We start from the raw sequence: 21312 nt of genomic DNA, 5'->3' as shown, positions 1-21312 counted from the left end.
AGTGCAGCTGGTTGTCTGCGCACGGGGTGGATAACACCTTTAGCATTGGGCTCTATTTTGATTGTGTACCTCTCTGGTAGAGTCCCTGATGTGTGTATTAGCTCAGGAAAGTCACGAAGGCCTTGATGAACAATGTCTTGTTCGAGAATGCCCTCCACAGGCGAGTCTACCTCAGCTTCAGCAACATTTTGTATGGAGTTCAGCCTTGCTATCAAACCTAAAGCTTCAGCCGTGGCTCCGCTGAGCACACTTTCCTGTGCAATATCCACAATTTCAAACTCCGCATCGGTGGCACACTGTTTGTAGTGCGCTGATAAATCTACGGCAGCGACTGGTTTGAGCTTATGAGTCGAGTAGGAGCGCAACCGCTTGTTAGAACGCTTCAATTCACCAGTGTGCACGAGTTGCTGGAAGCTGTCAAGAGTCAAAGTGTTACACTTCGCACCAGTATCTATCTTGAACTGGACTCTTGGTGAAAGTATCAACAAATGCACAGACCATTTGTCCACAGTTAATACAGCTGCCGGATGCACAACAGTATTTCATCATCAGTCACCTCCAGCGCCTCTACATACAGTGTGTGGACAGCACGTTTACGGCACACTGCCATCCAGTGGTTGGGTCTGTGGCAGTAAGAGCACGTTGAGCCCTTGGCTGGGCACTTGCCCTCGTTCCATTTGTGATTGGGAAGTTTACCGCAGCTTGCACAGAAAGCTGGCGGCTTTGACTGAGTGTACTTGCGATCTGGATAGCGAGTTTTCCTGCTTTGGCCAGAAGGCTTAGGCTGAACACTTTCTGCTACAGTGGACACCCAAGAGCATGAAACATCATCTCGGACTGTTTTTAATTGTTTCTGAGACATCTCATATTGCTGAGGGATTTCAATGGCCTTGGCTAGTGCTAATTCCTCTCCTTTGTCTAGTAGTCTTTCTTGCACTCGTTTTTCATGCACGCCCGCGATAATCGCATTAATCAACATGTCGTCAGGGTCGGCATATGCGCAATCCATTAACAGTAGCCGTAAATCTTTAACGAAATGGTCGAAGCTTTCACTTACGTCTTGTTTCCTCTGCTTGAAACGATGGCAAGCTATCCTCTTGTTCTTTCAATGTCTGAAATATTTATCAATCTTTTCTAGCACTTTTTCGGGATCCTCTTTCTCACCTTCAGCCCAGGTGAGCGTTTTGTAAATTTCTCTGACCTGTCTACGTACCCAGCCAGCCGGCTTTCTGCTTTGCAGCTTGTTCGGATAGTGGTCCATCAAAAACGAACGTAACGTGGCTCTGAAAACGGTTGAATTCCTGATATGAATCTGCAGCCCAAACTGCAGGGTAGCCATGCTACACTTCTGACACCATGTAAGATACTGGAGACAATAAAGACAGTGAGTGTGACTGCACAATAACTGCTTTACTCAAGAACACGGAAACTCAAACAGTTGCTGATGTCCACACAAAAGGAACTGGCTAAGCCAACGTAACAGCGCGCTCTAGTGGCAACACAATACATTACAATCAGTGTCTGAATTCACTCTCTTCTTTTCATTCACTCTGTCAAGTGAACTACAGTAGTAAACTAAGTTAGGGAATAGTGAATGAGGGTATAGGGTGTGATTTCAAAACAGCCTCTGAGTGTCGACTTTGAACACTGTTAACTCACAGTATATTCCTGTAGATTACTTTCTCGAAAACAACAAATATAACCCAGAATGCATTGTTTTCTATGGTATATTACTGTTTTAATGGAAAATTTTAAGATACTGTCAGAATTTGTCCTTTTTTGTACAGCAAGGGTTAACAGTGCACATACACACAGCAGTAAAGTGACTCATTGACCAGGAATGAGGAAACTGCTTTACAGACACTCCTGTTTTACACACGTCACTCAAACACAGAAGCAGGAACTATTTCAACTCCTCAGTTCAGAGAAAACGAAACTGAAGTATTGTTGAGCTGTTGTGTGTTCGTGTCTCTGTATAAAATGGCAGAAGCAAGAATTTCTCAGGATGAGTTCATGTGTCCAGTGTGTCTGGATCTCCTGAAGGATCCAGTGACTATCCTCTGTGGACACAGTTACTGTAAGATCTGCATTACAGACTGCTGGGATCAGGAGGATGAGAAGAGAGTCTACAGCTGCCCTCAGTGCAGACAGACCTTCAGTCCAAGACCTGCTTTAGCTAAAAACACCATTCTGGCTGAACTGGTGGAGAAACTGAAGAAGACTAAACTTCCTGCTGACTGTTACGCTGGAGCTGGAGACGTGGAGTGTGACGTCTGTACTGGAAGAAAATACAAAGCCGTCAAGTCCTGTCTGGTGTGTCAGGAATCTTACTGTCAAACTCATTTTGACCGTCATGAGGACTATCACTCTCGTAAACCACACAAAGTGATCGATGCCACTGGACGACTGCAGGACATGATCTGCCGTAAACATGATAAAGAGCTAGAAATGTTCTGTATTACTGATCAACAGTGCATCTGTGTGTTGTGTAAAGAGTATGAACATAAAAACCACAACACTGTATCAACTGCAGCACAGAGGACAGAGACACAGGTATGAACTGAGAGCGATTGATCACACAGAAATGAAAGTGTCTTTCTTTACTTCCTCATTTACTCAAGTTTCTTCTGTGGAATATAAAAGATTATATTTTGTTATGTATGTTTTATATGTTTTAGTTTATACATTGAAAGTCAATGGAGTAAAAAAGTTTCAAGCTCCAAAAAGGAGAAAAAGCATAAAAGTAATCTAAACAACTAGTGGTTAAAGAAAGAAGTACGCTTAAGTGTAGTGATGTGCACTTGTAGTGTACTTCAAATTAAAAGTATATTTAAAAAAAGTGTACTTGCAGATAATATAATATTAAATTAAATGAAAGGCCACTTAAGTGCACTTAAAGAGAGTCAACTTTCATGACTGTTTCATAAGTACACTTTATAAAGTACACCTTTTTATAATGTAAAATTAAAAGTTTTATTTTAAAGTACATTTTAATAATATTTAATATTTAAATTCAATAGAATTATGAAATTACATTGTATACATAAATACTATTTAAGTGGGTCAAAATGTCACTCTTAAGTTTAGTTAATTACTTCAAATTTAAACTATAATAATTTTTTTATTTAATAGCAATTAACATGCAATTATGTGTCTGAAAACATTACGTTCAGTTCACACTTGTTTCACAATTATATTAGTATATTATTTCCAAAATATGCTACTTTTAAAAGAGCCAAGTTGTGATTCACAAATAGTCACCATATTGTATCTGGCATCTGTAAACAGTGAGACATTCTTCTAAATATCTTCTGTTGTGTCTCACAATAGACAGAAAGTCATACAGGTTTGGAGAGACTTGAGGAAGAGTAAATGATGATACTAATGATATAAAACTACTGATGAAATAATGCTGACATTTCAGGAAACCATGAATCTGTGGTTTGAACCAGACAGTGAAAACTTACCATGCATTTACATTTACATTTATTCATTTAGCAGACGCTTTTATCCAAAGTGACTTACAACTGAGAAACAATAGAAGCAATTAAACTAGCAGTAGGACAACAGTATGTAAGTGCTATAACCCTTCACAGTACAATCCATTTTTTTTTTTTTTTTTTTTTTTTTTGTAGAATAGATAAGAAAGTGTTAGTAGTACTGGATCAAGTGCTCAAGTGCTGCCGAAAAAGATACGTCTTCAGCCATCCATCCATCCATCCATCTTCTTCCGCTTATCCGGGGCCGGGTCGCGGGGGCAGCAGTCTAAGCAGAGATGCCCAGACTTCCCTTTCCCTAGCCACTTCTTCTAGCTCTTCCGGGGGGACACCGAGGCGTTCCCAGGCCAGCCGAGAGACATAGTCTCTCCAGCGTGACCTAGGTCTTCCCCGGGGTCTCCTCCCGGTGGGACGTGCCCGGAACACCTTCCCAGGAAGGCTTCCAGGAGGCATCCGAAACAGATGCCCGAGCCACCTCAGCTGACCCCTCTCGATGTGGAGGAGCAGCGGCTCTACTCTGAGCTCCTCCCGAGTGACCGAGCTCCTCACCCGATCTCTAAGGGATCGCCCAGCCACCCTGCGGAGAAAGCTCATTTCGGCCGCCTGTATCCGGGATCTTGTCCTTTCGGTCATGACCCAAAGCTCATGACCATAGGTGAGAGTAGGAACGTAGATTGACCGGTAAATCGAGAGCTTCGCCTTGCGGCTCAGCTCTTTCTTCACCACGACAGACCGGTACATCGTCCGCATTACTGTGGAAGCTGCACCGATCCGTCTGTCAATCTCCCGTTCCATCCTTCCCTCACTCGTGAACAAGACCCCAAGATACTTGAACTCCTCCACTTGAGGCAGGAACTCTCCACCAACCTGAAGTAGGCAAGCCACCTTTTTCCGACTGAGGACCATGGCCTCGGATTTGGAGGTGCTGATTTTCATCCCAGCCGCTTCACACTCGGCTGCAAACCGTCCCAGTGCATGCTGAAGGTCCTGGTCTGATGGGGCCAACACGACAACATCATCCGCAAAAAGCAGAGACGAAATCGTGTTGTTCCCAAACCAGACACCCTCCGGCCCCTGGCTGCGCCTAGAAATTCTGTCCATAAAAATTATGAACAGAACCGGTGACAAAGGGCAGCCCTGCCGAAGTCCAACATGCACCGGGAAGAAGTCTGACTTACTGCCGGCAATGCGAACCAAGCTCCTGCTTCGGTCGTACAGGGACCGGACAGCCCTTAGCAAAGGACCCCGGACCCCATACTCCCGGAGCACCCTCCACAGGCCGCCACGAGGGACACAGTCGAATGCCTTCTCCAAATCCACAAAGCACATGTGGATTGGTTGGGCAAACTCCCATGAACCCTCCAGCACCCTGTAGAGGGTATGCTACGTCTTCAGCAGTTTCTTAAAGATGCGGCTACAGATTCAGCAGCTCTGGCTGAGTTGGGCAGATCATTCCACCAGCAGGGAGCAGTCATGGTAAAGGTCCGAGAGAGAGATTTCGTGCCTCTTTAAGATGGCACCACCAGACGCCGCTCACTTGCAGAGCGCAAGTTTCTGGATGGCACATAAGTCTGAATTAATGAGTTCAGGTACAGGGGAGCAGTGCCAGTGGTCGTTCTGTAGGCAAACGTCCATGCAAGATCTTTAACCACTTCACCAACTCTGGATTCATGTAACTTTAATGTGTGCGTTTTGTAAATTTCTCTGACCTGTCCACGTACCCAGCCAATTCCTGATATGAATCCGCAGCATCCCAGTCAATCTTCGGGTGCTCAAACTGGTAGCCATGCTACACTCCTGACACCATGTAAGATACTGGAGACAATAAAGACAGTGAGTGTGACTGCACAATAACTGCTTTACTCAAGAACACGGAAACTCAAACAGTTGCTGATGTCCACACAAAAGGAACTGGCTAAGCCAACGTAACAGCGCGCTCTAGTGGCAACACAATACATTACAATCAGTGTCTGAATTCACTCTCTTCTTTTCATTCACTCTGTCAAGTGAACTACAGTAGTGAACTAGTGTAGGGAATAGTGAATGGGGGTATAGGGTGTGATTTGGAAAACAGCCTCTGAGTGTCGACTTTGAACACTGTTAACTCACAGTATATTCCTGTAGATTACTTTCTCGAAAACAACAAATTTAACCCAGAATGCATTGTTTTCTATGTATATTACTGTTTTAATGGAAAATGTTAAGATACTGTCAGAATTTGGCCCTTTTTGTACAGCAAGGGTTAACAGTGCACATAAACGCAGCAGTAAAGTGACTCTCTTCACCAGGAATGAGGAAGCTGCTTTACAGACACTCCTGTTTTACACACGTAACTCAAACACAGAAGCAGGAACTATTTCAACTCCTCAGTTCAGAGAAAACGAAAATCAAGTATTGTTGAGCTGTTGTGTGTTTGTATCTCTGTATTCATGCAGTAAAATGGCAGAAGCCAGCAGAATTTCAGTGGATCAGAATGAGTTCATGTGTCCAGTGTGTCTGGATCTCCTGAAGGAACCAGTGACTCTCCACTGTGGACACAGTTACTGTAAGATCTGCATTACAGACTGCTGGGATCAGGAGGATGAGAAGAGAGTCTACAGCTGCCCTCAGTGCAGACAGACCTTCAGTCCAAGACCTGCTTTACTGTAGCTAAAAACACCATTCTGGCTGAACTGGTGGAGAAACTGAAGAAGACTAAACTTCCTGCTGACTGTTACGCTGGAGCTGGAGACGTGGAGTGTGACGTCTGTACTGGGAAAAAATACAAAGCCGTCAAGTCCTGTCTGGTGTGTCAGGAATCTTACTGTCAAACTCATTTTGACCGTCATGAGGAATTTACCTCTCGTAAACCACACAAAGTGATCGATGCCACTGGACGACTGCAGGACATGATCTGCCGTAAACATGATAAAGAGCTAGAAATGTTCTGTATTACTGATCAACAGTGCATCTGTGTGTGGTGTAAGGAGAGTGAACATAAAAACCACAACACAGTATCAACTGCAGCACAGAGGACAGAGACACAGGTATGAACTGAGAGCGATTGATCACACAGAAATGAAAGTGTCTTTATTTACTTCCTCATTTACTCAAGTTTCTTCTGTGGAATATAAAAGATGATATTCTGTTATGTATGTTTTATATGTTTTAGTTTATACATTGAAAGTCAATGGAGTAAAAAAGTTTCAAGCTCCAAAAAGGAGAAAAAGCATAAAAGTAATCTAAACAACTAAAGGTTACAGAAAGAAGTACGCTTAAGTGTATTGATGTGCACTTGTACTGTACTTCAAATTAAAAGTATATTTTTAAAAAGTGTACTTGCAGATAATATAATATTACATTAAATGAAAGGCCACTTAAGTGCACTTACAGATAGTAAACTTTCATGACTGTTTCATAAGTACACTTTATAAAGTACACCTTTTTATAATGTAAAATTAAAAGTTTTACTTAAGTTTTAAAGTAAAAGTTAAAGTACATTTTAATAATATTTAATATTTAAATTCAATAAAATTATGAAATTACATTGTATACATAAATACTATTTAAGTGGGTCAAAATGTCACTCTTAGGTTTAGTTAATTACTTTAAATTTAAACTATAATAATTTTTTTATTTAATAGCAATTAACATGCAATTATGTGTCTGAAAACATTACGTTCAGTTCACACTTATTTCACAATTATATTAGTATATTATTCCAAAATATGCTACTTTTAAAAGAGCCAAGTTGTGATTCACAAATAGTCACCATATTGTATCTGGCGTCTGTAAACAGCGAGACATTCTTCTAAATATCTTCTGTTGTGTCTCACAATAGACAGAAAGTCATACAGGTTTGGAGAGACTTGAGGAGTAAATGATGATACTAATGATTTAAAACTACTGATGAAATAATGCTGACATTTCAGGAAACCATGAATCTGTGGTTTGAACCAGACAGTGAAAACTTACCATGCAAGATCTTTAACCACTTCACCAACTCTGGATTCATGTAACTTTAATGTGTGTGTGACAGTAGTTTTATGTGTGATTCCCTGTCACTGGTGTGTCCTCCAGAAACAGCTGAAGGAGACGCAGATGAAGATCCGGCAGAGGATCCAGCAGAGACAGAAAGATCTTCAGCATCTGAGAGAGGCTGTGAAGTCTCATAAGGTGAGTCTGGAGAAGAAGAGAAGACGTCTCAGTTTGGACTCTGTCAGTCCTGCTGAAGCCACTGTGTGATTGTGATGTGTGTGTAACAGCGCTCTGCACAGACAGCAGTGGAGGACAGTGAGAGGATCTTCACTGAGATCATCCGCTCCATTGAGAGAAGCCGCTCTGAGGTCACACAGCGGATCAGAGATCAGGAAAAGACTGCAGTGAGTCGAGCTGAAGGACGACTGGAGCGACTGGAGCAGGAGATCAATGATCTGAGGAGGAGAGACGCTGAGCTGGAGCAGCTTTCACACACACAAGATCACATCCAGTTCCTGCAGGTAACACAGATCTAGAAGAACTGGATCATAGTGGACTTGAGCAAGATCCAGTTATGACAGAGAAACATTTCATGAGAGCAGAATGAGCCGTTGACTGAGATGTTGTCAGGAATTCAGTCGAGTGTTGTGTTATCATATAATCATCAGTCAGACTCTCATCATTGTGTGAAAGTGCTGGACTGAAGCGAGTCACTGAAGAGAAGTCGAGTCCACAAGAGCCGCTCAGATCTGATATAGTGCAGGTTATTGGCTGAAGTGTGGAGATGATGAGTTATGATTTCTGTTTTCTGTAGAGTTTCCAGTCTCTCTCAGCACCTCCTGAATCTACAGACGAACCCGACGTTTCCTTCAGTTCTCTCTCCTCTTTTGATGGCGTAAGAGAATCTGTCCGTCAGCTGAGAGACAAACTGGAGGATTTCTGCAAAGAGGAGATCGAGAAGATCTCAGACGGAGGTAAAGTCCTGCGCCTCGTTTATACAGACGTGTGTAGAAACATCCTAAATCTGAACGTACAGCAGTTTATGAAATGTTTCTTCAATTGCTAAAATGCTAAATGCTAAAACGTCTTTCCAGAAGAAAATGTGAATGGTGCTTGCAGTGGCAAAACTCGCCACTCGATTGCTAGGTATTTTTTATGGTTTCTATGGAGTTTATAGGGAGTTGCTAGGGTGTTCAGGGTGGTTGCTAGGGAGTGGCTTGGCAGCTGCCAATCATGAAACTCCAAAGGCTGCTTGTAAGTATGAATGATACAAACCGACTCCCATGCCTCTGTGAAATTCAGAATGGAAGATATCACTCTATGGATTTTGGTTGCTAGGGCGTGGCTAGGAAGTGTTGAGGTTATCCGGGATTGGCTGGGGTTTTTTTTGTGAATTTTTTTTCCACATTTAGTTCATTAAAATAAATAATATGCCTCTACAATATTTTACAATTAACAAAATGTACAAACTTGTCCTTCCATGTTTCTTATGTGTATCATTTTGTATATTTTGTATTTTGTAAAAAAAAGACATTTCAAAACGCATCGAAAAGTTTCAAAATTCTACTATTTGAAAGAATATTTATTTTTAATGTCTTTTATCATTTTTATACATATATAAATTCACAAAATGTATTACACAAATGATGATATGAGCAGTCGGCCACATCCAGTAAATGAATGGATCTCTATCGCCCTCTGCTGAGTGTTTATGCACAAAACTATTTCTTTATTAAATTATAATTCCTTTAACCGACAGACGGCAGAATTATACACCCAACACCCAGATCCATATCCAGACACAACTTATATTTCATTTAGATCATCATTTAAGCATTTCTTTCATAAAAATTTAATATTTTGCATGGAAGCTAATGGTATATTTGAGGAATTGTGTGGTAAATAGGTACAAAAGTACTTTATTACTAAACACAGCATTACTGTATAGATGAGAAGTAAACAAAAAAATATATATTATGTGTATTATTAAAAATGTATTTTTAATTTATTTACAATCACTCTATAAATGTTGGGGTCACACTGAGTGTAAACAGGAAACTAAGAGCGTATGAAGGTTAAATGCGTCTCAGTTTATTAATAACAGGTCGTCTTTTATATAAACATGATGGAGGAGATTATTCAGAAATGAGTCCATCATCTAATATCATAGAGCATCATATTATAAATATCTCAGAAATGAATGTATTGTATCTTGTCATTTCTCTTCACATGTTCATGTTTATTTCCACAGTCACTTTCCCCAACATGAATCCCAAGACCAGGAACGACTTCCTACAATGTGAGTCTCTAGAAAACCAGCAGAAAAACTCCTGAATGTGTTCATGTTCTTCCTGTATGTGACCTTTGGGTCTTGTTTCCTCTCTCGACCCGGTTTGTCTCACCCTTCATTAGCACTCAGACACACACGAAATGTGGATGATAACAGGCTTTATTTTCCTGCACACAGAGCAGTAAAAGAGAGATGGTGAATCGTAATGTTGTAATGTTGTTCAAAGTGCTCCACCCACAGCAGTTCTCTTTAACTCTGCTGCACTCAATACCACAGTAAACATTACTCATTCACATTATATTGTACTTAAAACAGTAAACAAAAATAAAACAAATCTGAAATGTAATAATCCCTCCAAAAGAATTACATATTTTGTAAACAATTCAATGTTGTCTTGTCTTTCTTAAACTTTTTGGTTTGTGATCGTATAATACTGATTACACAGCTTACATCATCCATTTAATATTACTCTTGAATTCAGTAGAAATAACATATGGTGTTTTTTTAGTAAAACCATGAATTACGTACGTTATAAAACACAGTTCGTACCAAATATTTCCTAACAATGCAAAACAAAATACAACTTCATGAACAGTGAAATATTAAACACTATATAAAACATTTACCTGCACACAGAGCAGTAAAAGAGAGATGGTGAATCGTAATGTTGTAATGTTATAATGTTATTCAAAGTGCTCCACCTATTCAAAATACATTTCACCTCGTTAGCAAGCACATGGAAAAATGACGCAGTTAGCACAATCGTCGAATGCATCCAAACAGACGATCAAAATACTCATAAATATGAACAGAAAACACTCTTTAGAAATCAGTGTCTATTATAAGTAATCCCGCCAGGAATTATCAACCATTCGAGATTAATTTATATATTTTTAACTTTTAGTGCAGAGCTATCACAGAAACGACTCACCCACAGCAGTTCTCTTTAACTCTGCTGCAGATCATTCGAACACAGTGGCCTATAGCGCCACTAGCGCAGCCAATAGGAAGCGCAATCCCATTATTGCAGGATTTATTTAAAGAACTCTCAACCTATATTATTTATCCCGTCACATGTAGAAGGAGAAATAAATCCTGATAGAAGAGTTTATAATTGATCATGTAAATGATGATTTGCACAGGATATTTGGTCCGCTGCACTGAGACACGGATGATTCACTGAACATGATTCATGAAGAGTTCAGATACATTAAAAGATCAGACAGATTCATAATTCCTGTTTCTGATGTGTTTTCTCTCCATCAGATTCCCATCAGCTCACTCTGGATCTGAACACAGCGAATACACACCTCAGTCTGTCTGAGAGGAACAGAGTTATTACTGACACTGACACACAGCAGCCGTATCCTGATCATCCAGACAGATTTGATCATTATCGTCAGGTGTTGTGTAGAGAGAGTGTGTGTGGACGCTGTTACTGGGAGATTGAGTGGACTGGAGATGATGGTGTGTATATATCAGTGTCATATAAGAGCATCCGCAGGAAGGGATGGGGTTATCAGTGTTTGTTTGGATATAATGATCAGTCCTGGAGTTTGTACTGCTCTTCCTCCAGTTACATATTCTGGCACAATAAGATACGCACTGATCTCCCTGTAAAGCCCACCAGCAGAAGAATAGGAGTGTGTGTGGATCACAGAAGAATAGGAGTGTGTGTGGATCACAGTGCAGGAACTCTGTCCTTCTACAGCGTCTCTGACACAATGATCCTCATCCACACAGTCCAGACCACATTCACTCAGCCGCTCTATCCTGGGTTTAGGGTTTGGTCTGGATCATCAGTGAAACTGTGTTGATGAACAGATTGTAGAGATTTTACCCAGAATACTTTGAGCTGCTCGATAAACCAGTAACAGTGAGACACAGAGACTCTTATTTTAATTTCTTTAATATAGCGTAACTTCTGCCACAGAAATAACAGAATAAATGTGTGTATTAAATCCTTCAGTAAGAATGGCGTGTGTGTTTGTGTTTATTAAGCTATAGTTGTATTGATGGAAATTATATTCATTTAGTTTTTATTGTAGTGACACATAACAATTGTAATATTACTATTAAAAGTACCTTTCATTTGAAATAATTAAACAAACTGTAACAACATTTACTATGTATAATACGTTTGTAAGGGTCAATTTAGCTCAAAGGAATTATGAATTAATTTATAGGGAATCTTCAAAAGAATCATTCATACGGCCGAGCAAATGACTCGTTCAGCGTTCATTTGAACGGGCCGTAACTGCAGCTCTGCAGCGGATATAAGTATCCAAACTATAGTGAAAACACTATTTATTAGCAAGGTAACTTAGATCAGCAGTTTAAGACATTAAATTCGTAAGCACATAACACAAGAACAATTATCTTTCAAATATAGGCAAGACTTTATTGATTATTCTAACACATAAAACTAATATCTAACACAAACACACGCACACACACATTCATACGAGTTGCAGAAAGAGAGAGAGTGAGGAAAGAATGAGTTTTAAGAGCAAGGTGATGAAATCCCAAGTTTCTATATGCACTTATAAGACATGACCTGAACGAACCATCAATCCTTAATTTAACCCTTCTATCGTTTCTTAGGCGGGTTGTTCAATTTATATTAATGCACCAGTTCAGTTAAGAGTCTGGAGGTTACTTGCTTGTTTTTGCGTTCCTTTGGGGATTCCTTTTGTTGGCGTAAAAGGGGGTTTCCCGGGTTCGTTGATTGGCTGGCAGTCTTCTCGTGTCTGGATAGATGTCTTGGGCGGCCAATCACGTGGTGTGTTGGCGGATGGATGGAAAGTCTTTGAAGTTGGAAGCTGGCTTCACAGTCGAATCGTTTAAACGAAACTTTGCAGCAAAACTTAACTTAGAACCGAGACTTTCAACGGGAAAGAAAAGAAAACTAAGAGAAATAAAGAAAAGTGAGGCGAGTTTAGATGGCTTGACTGAAGCTGTTTAACCCATGTTCTTCTGATCTTGATTTGGGTTCTTTCGTCCGCTCGTCTAACGTTACATGGTTACTTGTCTGGAGGGAGTAAATCTGCTCTTCCGCTAACGGTCTTTTTCCTTCTACTCCTCCTTCCTTCTTTCTAAACTTCTTTCTTCTCCTTTTTTTTTGAATCTTTGTTCGGGTTTTAAGCTCAAACGTTTGTCCAGCCTCCTGGATGAGTTCTGACCAATGAGGCACTGTCTTTATTTGAGAGGTGGCATTTTCTTCACCTCACGTCGTAAATCATGCGTTATCTGTGATCTCTTTACTCTACAGAGTACAGAGGCCACAGTTTAGACATCATTACTATTATAAGAATACAAAACATTTTACACAGATTTCAATCAAGCCATCTTCTGAATTACGAAGATATGATCGTACTGATAGGAAGCACGACACACTTTCATTCAAACATCTAATAGTTATAACCATTACATGACTTATATGATTTAAGCATAATAGACACACATATAGAGGTTGTAAACACAATATATAATTATGTAGTTGGATTATGTTTGGTAAGAAGTTCATCAAGAATTGTTTTGGGATGATTTTATGTAATTTTATATGTAAAGTCTTAGTCTCTGTGGGTTTTGAGGAGGTCGTTCAAAGGTCCTCAAAGAAAAGGAGGTCTGTTTTACATGTCATTAATCTTGGTGGGTGCCAGAGCTGTGCCATCTCTGAACCAATCAGTCTTTCCCAAACTATCTAACTTGACAACGTTCTTCGTTGTTGGGCTAATCTCTTAAGGCCATAAATTCCTTACTGGGGGGTTTTCGTTGGCTATGGTAGACTGGCTGGAGCCGGGGTCTGGAGTGTTGAGTTCTGTGTGGAATTATGTTTGAACGAATCACCTGGAAGATTCATTTGTGTTTGGTTCGCCCTCAAACGCTACAAAACAAAATAACAGATTGAGGATAGTGTGGGTTTGAATATTGAAATAAGTAACAGTGAGATTTCACAGAGACTCTTATATAAAATTTCTATAATATGTGTGTATCTATAATTGTGTGTGTGTGTTTATTTTTGTGTTTGTGTGTATAAGTGTATAATTGTGTGTGTGTGTGTGTGTGTGTGTGTGTGTGTGTGTGTGTGTGTGTGTGTGTGTGTGATTTTTATTGGAAAGCATATTTTGAAATAAAATTAGGATACATGTAAAATTACCCATTTTTTGTCAATAAGCTGGGGCACGTATGGGTCTATAATTGTGTGTGTGTGTGTGTGTGTATAAGTGCTGTTATTCACGGTGCTCTGAACTGGTGTCAGGAAGAGGAGTCAGTGGAGCACATCAATATAAGATGTAGGAGGTATGAGGTGCAGAGAGTGATAATGAGGAATAATTTGAGGGAATTAGGAGTGCAGGAATTAACATTAAAAGGATTGTTGAGCACAGGTGACAGAGCACAGGTTAGGATATTGTTAAAGGACAAGTTCGGTATTTTACACTTAAAGCCCTGTTTACAGATCGTATCTGATGAAATAGAACGGTTAAGAAAAAAATTTGGACACATTCTCCTGTCCAGAGAATTTTAGGTTTATTTTGCTTTTGTGGACCTATTTTGCCAAACGCGTCACACCCGTGATTCTTCCGTTGAGAGCTTGAATAATAGACACTCTACACTGTTAGACATTTTATTGTATTTTTGCGGTAACTTACTGGCAGCACTATTGCCAGTAAGTTACTGTAAGTTCCACTTTACAGTAGCTTACCTGTAAATGTGTTTTACGGTATGATGCCCTTACTGCAATTTTATTTTACAGTAAGATGGCCTTACCGCAATTTCATTTTACAGTAAGATACCCTTACCACAATTTCATTTTACAGTAAGATACCCTTACTGCAATTTAATTTTACAGTATGATTTCCTTACTGCAATTTCATTTTACAGTAAGATGCCTTACTGCAATTTAATTTTACAGTATGATGCCCTTACCGCAGTTTCATTTTACAGTACAATACCCTTACTGCAACTTATTTTTCATTTATTTTACACTATTAATGCTATTGAATTGAATAAATTCCAAAACAGTTACTTGAGTTCATGTACATCAGCATATTTATTATTTACTATCACAATTAATTACATTCAATTTACTTATTGTGATGCAACATTTAAAAGAGAAATTCATGCATAACAAATAAAAGCAGACCATGACAATACGCAAAAATTTTTTTTTTTTTAAATCAAGTACAAAATACACTAACAGTTCTCAGCTAAAACAAGAGGAAATTAAATCAAAAGGAAATGGCACCCACCTCTCTACTAATCCCAAATAAATAACAATATACATTTGTATGATAAAGAACAATACAACAAAAGTTTACAAATAAATAACTGATCTGAGGAATGGTGCTGCTTTTGCCCCCAAAGCTTCCTCTCCTCCAATCACAGCAGATTTACACCCGATCATTGGCGTCAGGTGGCAGCAATTCCTTTCTGCTTATGGGAAGTAGAGAGAGAGAAACAGGGAGAAAGGGGAAAATAAATAAAAAAACAAAACAAATACATCCTTGGACATAACACACTCAAACAGCAAGTTCTACAGATTGTAGCACCAGCACCAGATTTGGTAGCACCGCACATGTAATATGAGCTTAATCACCGTCTTTCTTAAATTTAGACTTTTGTCTCAGTGCATGCGTTGTTTTAGTTTGGCAGGGTCGCCACTAGCTTAGCTTAGCATAATAAATGGAATCTTTTGTTGCCAGCTAGCATGTTCTGAGTAAAAGTGATATAAAAAAAACACCTAATTACTTCTTGTGGCCTGCATATTCACAACGAGTACAAATAGCGATGCAGATTAAGACTAGGCGATTTCCTAGACAGATTTTGACTTGGGACTATATTAGGGTGAAGCACAGGCGAAGCACTGCTACTTGAGTGCAAAGATATCACGCAACACATGAAATCCCAGTCAACATAATAGTAGCTGGCTATTTTTCCTACAGTAGACATAGTAAATGGCGATGAACATGGCTGATTTTGTGAGAGACGAAGAGGGTGACTTCTCAGACAGTCAAGATCCAGAACCATACCTCTATGAACCAGAGTTTTCAGAAGAGGAGCTGCGTGCTTTGGAAATAGAACAACAGGAGGAGGAGGTTGCGATCGCTCAACAACCTGAGGACGTGAGGATGAGAGCCAACACAAACTGGTGGTGTGAGTGTGGGGGAATATGCCAACCTATGCCGACTGAAACTCAACACAATCCAAAAGCGAAGATACTCGGTGCAGGTCACGCCGGTAAGTTGACAGATTTCATGTGTTGCGTGATATCTCTGCGCCCAAGTAGCAGTGCTTCGCCTGTGCTTCACCATGATAGAGTCCCAAGTCAATATCTGCCTTGGAAATCACCTAGTCTTAATCTGCATCGCTATTTGTAGTTGTGAATACGCAGTAGTAATTAGGTGTTTTATTTTTTATCACTTTTACTGAGTACATGCTAGCTGGCAACAAATGATTCCATTCATTATGCTAAGCTAAGCAAGCGCCGACCCTGTCAAACTAAAACAATGCATGCACTGAGACAAATGCATTTTCCCACCTATCTAAATGTACGAAAGACGGTGAATAAGCCCTATTTCAAAAAACGGTGGAGTGTTCCTATAAAAGAAAACTACGGTGAAAAATAAACCTAGGGGTAATTAGCACATGGTTACAGAGTAGATCGTTCTCTGGAATGCGTTTTAATGTTAATCGAATGTAAAGAGTTTTATCTCTAAAAACAGATTAGCTTATAACGCTAGTATATGGGGCAGAGAGTAAGTTAAAGTAAATCGCTAGTTAATACCACTAACAAGGCTCAAAATAGCCTCACACTACCACGGTAGCATAATGAGGGTCCTTACATGCAAACCGAAGCATTGAGAACTTTGTAAGTGTACAAACAGTTAAATAAGAAGATACTTAATAAAGACAGTACATTACACGTATTCAGACACAGCCATCTTGGAAAACAGTCTCGACAAGTCGAGCAACGAACGCTGTGCTAAGTGATATGAACTGTGACTTGTTCATTTTTGTATTTTTATTTGTATTTATTTATTTTCTCTGTTGCGTTCAGTGCTTTCTTCCGGAAACAACAGAAGATTTCAAGTCACAGTTCAAATCACTTAGCATGGCAATCGTTGCTCGACTTGTTTTCCAAGATGGCTGTGTCTGAATACGCGTCTTTATAAAGTATCTTCTTATTAAACTGTTTGTACACGTACAAAGTTCTCAATGCTTCGATTTGCATGTAGGGACCCTCATTATGCTACCGTGGTAGTGTGAGGCTATTTTGAGCCTTGTTAGTGGTATTAACTAGCGATTTACTTTAACTTACTCTCTGCCCCATATACTAGCGTTATAAGCTAATCTGTATTTAGAGATAAAACTCTTTACATTCGATTATCATGAAAACGCATCCCAGAGAACGATCTACTCGGTAACCATGTGTTAATTACCCCTAGGTTCATTTTTCACCGGAGTTGTCCTTTAAAGGATTCACGGACACCCTGAGAACAGCAGGGACAAATATTTAATGGAACTGCAAAAATTGTGTACTGGTGTTGGTGTCTGACTGATTGTGGTGGCCTGTCCGGGCCAATTTTTTGTACCAGTCCAGCCCTGCATAAGAAACTTACCTAATTTAATGTTCTCCACTCAAATTCGGTGAGCATCTGCAGAAACGTTGCTACCCAGGAGTTGATGGCAGTCACCTTTCTCTTTACAACACCTCCTGTCTTTCGACCTGTGCCAACTTTGGCCGTGCACAACCTCTTCAGGGTTGATCCTTAAAAAGAATCTTAAAAAAAACACAGGTCTTACATTTTCATATTAACACATACAGTAGTCATCTTTAAAAGCGGCCCTCTAACACAGACGCGCTGCACAGTTATACTAGTGAACTCACTCGAGGCCCAGAGAGAAGGAAATTAATAGTGGAATAAAGTTGTTATTTTTGTGTTTTTTTTTGCAAACAAAAAATATTCTCGTCGCTTGATAAACTTAAGATTGAGCCACTGTAGTCACTTGAAATATATTAACGATCTCTTTAATAACTTTTCTGGGCCAGCAAGATTCATTCCCTCTGAAAGCCTATGGTGGAGTGAGACAGCTCTCATAAAAAATATCCTAATTTGTGTTCGGAAGATGAACGAAAGACTTACATGGTTGGAACAACATGAGGGTGATTAATTACTGACAGAATTATCAATTTTGGATGAACTAACCCTTTAAAGTATTATTTAAATCATTTTATATTTTTATAATCAAAACCTTCTATTTAAAACATTAAAGTACGCGTGAACCGGAAGTTGCAAACGACTTGTCTCCAGTGTTGTGACGTATTTCCCAGTGAAACAGAATATTGAACAGAGGGCAGGGTTTTACTTTAGCGCTCCTCCTCTCCATCTCTCGCTCAAAGCAGACTAACGGTTTGAGGGGAGTGGTTAAGCGTTTTCCAACCCAAGCCGTCAAGCCTACATCATCAGAAAAAGAACGCCATTTCAGACCGGAAGTAACTTTTCAGACTTTGATTATAGATTACCACGGCAAACTATTTTTTTTCTGTGTATTAACTTGCACGGATTCATTGTTCACCACAAGACTAGTAATATGCGCAAACAAAGTAAATAGGGTCAATCTTGATTTTAATGCTGACTTTAATCTCATAACACTGTTATCAAGAATTTAAATGCATTCCTGCCACTTCTGACTGCACCCACACACCGGACGCGAATAGCGCGTCAGGCGCGAGTGATTTCAATGTTAAGTCAATGCAAAGGCGCGTAACGCGTCTTTGCATTGACTTAACATTGAAATGACTCGCGCCTGACGCGCTATTCTTCCTGATTGTGTTGTATTATTATAACTCAATTTATATTAATTTATAAATTTGACATAAAGGGCCCTATCATACGTTTAGATCGTTAAACCAGGGCCCAAAATATGACACATTTAATATGGTTAAACGAATAAATTAAAGAAAGCGTAGGGCCTGCAAGGCTCCATTATCACATAATGCATCTGATAGTTACTCAAAACATATACTTACAAAGTCAAAGACCCTCAGTGCTGTGGCTCTTAAAAGAGCCTTTGGGCTGTAGTTAGCTCCTGTTGACACAGACAAAAGAGAAAAAGAAGAAACATTATTTTTTCATCGATGATTATTGGCTAATGACTATATGTTATGAACATGATTAATCACAGATCTATGACTGCTAGATTGATCACTTACACAATCAGATGACAATCGACACTGAAAAAAGAGAGAAGAGAATATAACTTTTTAGCCTACAACATGCAGGAGGGAGAGGAGGAAGGGATAGGGGGCCGTTTTACCAATAATTAGCATAGAATTTCTAAAATATTTTGCAATGAAAATGTATCAATTAATCTATTAGCCTGCCTTTATATTGCGTTAAAAGCGTTACTATTTTAAGCATGTCTGTCCTGTGCAGAGTGAATCCAGCACGTATGATACTATTATGTAAATTTAGCTGTCACTTCAGAAATAGTTTGCAGCTGTCGGTCCAATACATCTCTTACATCGTGTTTACACTTTGTTAATGAGAGGATTCATATTCATTTCACATTCATATTCATTCTTTATTGTCCTCAATAGAGGACATTTGTTCGCGAGCCCGAAATCCGCGAGCCTGCATAAATCGACACTGAATTTAAATGGCGTTATGGGCGGTGAGTAGATTCTGACTAACTAACTTGAACACCTTTGTTTGGCCATTGCGTTCAAGAGACCAACAACTACCGGTAATCTGTGATTGGCTACATTGCTGCTCACCGCTGCAAAACGCGTTGTAAATGGATTAATTGTCCGTTCTCCAGAGCGTGAACACAAATAAGCACAAATATACACTGGGGCGTTTGGCAAATCTGTTGCGGCAAAATATTATTACAGTATCAATTGAGGGTGCTCTTGCTTGCGTTTGAGGGTGCATAGCCAGTGGTGTAGTCTACGTGATACGCAGGTATACGCCGTATACCCACTAGGAAATGCCAAGTATTTCCGTATACCCACTAAAAAAAGCGTGAGGATACGTAACAACTTCGTTTTGTGACATAACTTTCACACTTTCATTCATAAATTCACCGCGTCTGTGTTTGCAATGGACACAGATCAAATCGCGTAAATATTAAAAACTCAAAGAGACTGCAGTTGTTCAACGCGTCTCTGGGAATGAGCGCTCAAGGTGTGCTCTACTACACACACACACTGAAGCAAGCGCGTGCTTGTGTCAGCGCTTCACTGTTGCTATGTATGAGGACATGATGTAGGCTACACATGACACATGAACTTCATCACAGAGCTGCTATGAGAGTCACTTCATGAGAATTTCACCATTTAATTTGATAAAACTATCGTCATTCATTCGTATCATACAGAAACTGTAATGTCTTTACGACAACCTGTCAAAATAAAAGTTCGGTATAAACTCAAAGAAATTATGAAAGAAAGTGCACAGTAAAATGTAGGCTACTGTAAAATAATAATAATGATGAAATCTATTAAAACTTATTTTAAAAAGGAATATCACACAAGTTTTCATAAATGTTTTAATTTAAACAGTAAACTTGGCAAAACAATAATACAATTTTCTTTCAAAAGCAGCATTTCTAAAAGTAAATTTGTATTTGTGCCTATATAATGTTTTATTTTTAATTTTTTTAATGTCAGCTGATAAAACCTGTGCTTCAGGGACCATATTCATATAACATCTAAGGCTAAATGTAGAAAATCAGTCCAGTCTCCTCAGCTGTAAATGTCATTGGCTGTTAAAGTCTTGTGTTGCTTATAATAAATTGACATGTTGATAACACTTAGTCTCATAATGCTCTCAATGACATGTCGTTGCATACTGTATGCATTAGTGAGTGTGGTGGTGCTTATGGGGTGATGAGACGGGTTAGTATGAGACGGGTTAGTATGAGACGGGTTGGGGGGGGGGGGGGGGGGTCACAGTATACTCACTACAAAAAACTAGACTACACCACTGTGCATAGCACACCCATAGAATCGGCCTGGAGCGAGAGCGCGAGAGAGTGCCTTTGAAAAAAACGCGCTAGGTAACTTCAAAATAGCCTAACGTCACACACATTAACGGTATTTTTTTAAATGACGAGTAAAATATGCCTTAACTGGTCGTAAAAATTACGGAAAACCATTGTTTGTGTAAATACTAGATTGGGTCCATCGACTGGAAAAGGCAGTCAGACATAATGGGATATGAAAGCGGCAGTTTTTGAGGAAAACTAAGTTCCTTCAGACTGTCCTTTTAGTAATAATAGCCTATTAGATTGTATTATTTACTTTCTTCATACATTTAGCTATATTTAATTGATATTGGTAATAGTTTACGCTGTAAAAGTAACATAAAAGAAATTTGTTCAGTTAAAGTAGCCTACTTACCTCAGAAAAACTCACAGCTGGCGTCTGTGGCGATCCACTGTCAGCAGGGACGTCTGATAAGCGCGCGCTTGACACACAAACCTCTGTTTATAATTACATTCTGCGAGGCTGTTGCGCGGGCTTTGCACGCGAGCAACAATTAAAATAGTAATTTTATAAAA

At 39.5% G+C, this 21312-nt stretch overlaps 1 protein-coding gene and 1 long non-coding RNA gene across 2 annotated transcripts; one reads left to right on the top strand and one right to left on the bottom strand.

Annotated features, from left to right (window-relative positions):
• The first annotated feature begins 1618 nt into the window (after positions 1 to 1618).
• Positions 1619 to 11858, top strand: LOC307008410 (tripartite motif-containing protein 16-like). The gene is made up of 6 exons (XM_079631179.1): positions 1619 to 2553; positions 7557 to 7652; positions 7742 to 7975; positions 8269 to 8428; positions 9706 to 9753; positions 11011 to 11858. Exons 1-6 carry the CDS (start codon positions 1981 to 1983, stop codon positions 11559 to 11561), a joined length of 1662 nt encoding a protein of 553 aa, XP_079487305.1. The 5' UTR covers positions 1619 to 1980; the 3' UTR covers positions 11562 to 11858.
• A 2992-nt stretch (positions 11859 to 14850) lies between these two features.
• LOC307009475 lies at positions 14851 to 19613 on the bottom strand. The gene is made up of 3 exons (XR_013800046.1): positions 18779 to 19613; positions 17367 to 17527; positions 14851 to 15177 (listed from the first exon to the last, which is right to left on the bottom strand). It is a non-coding gene; the product is annotated as an uncharacterized lncRNA (long non-coding RNA).
• Between the last annotated feature and the right edge of the window lie 1699 nt (positions 19614 to 21312).

This window comes from Phoxinus phoxinus (assembly GCF_949152265.1).
Source record: "Phoxinus phoxinus genome assembly, chromosome: 1".
Taxonomy (NCBI): domain Eukaryota; kingdom Metazoa; phylum Chordata; class Actinopteri; order Cypriniformes; family Leuciscidae; genus Phoxinus; species Phoxinus phoxinus.
The sequence above is the reverse complement of the archived record's forward strand: the minus strand, read 5'-3'. Positions and strand labels throughout refer to the sequence as shown.

Coding starts and splice junctions, on each gene's coding strand:
- LOC307008410 (XM_079631179.1), top strand. CDS start 1,981: ATGGCAGAAGCAAGAATTTCTCAGGATGAGTTCATGTGTCCAGTGTGT. Junction 7,976..8,268: donor ATCACATCCAGTTCCTGCAG/GTAACACAGATC, acceptor TGTTTTCTGTAG/AGTTTCCAGTCTCTCTCAGC. Junction 9,754..11,010: donor CAGGAACGACTTCCTACAAT/GTGAGTCTCTAG, acceptor TCTCTCCATCAG/ATTCCCATCAGCTCACTCTG.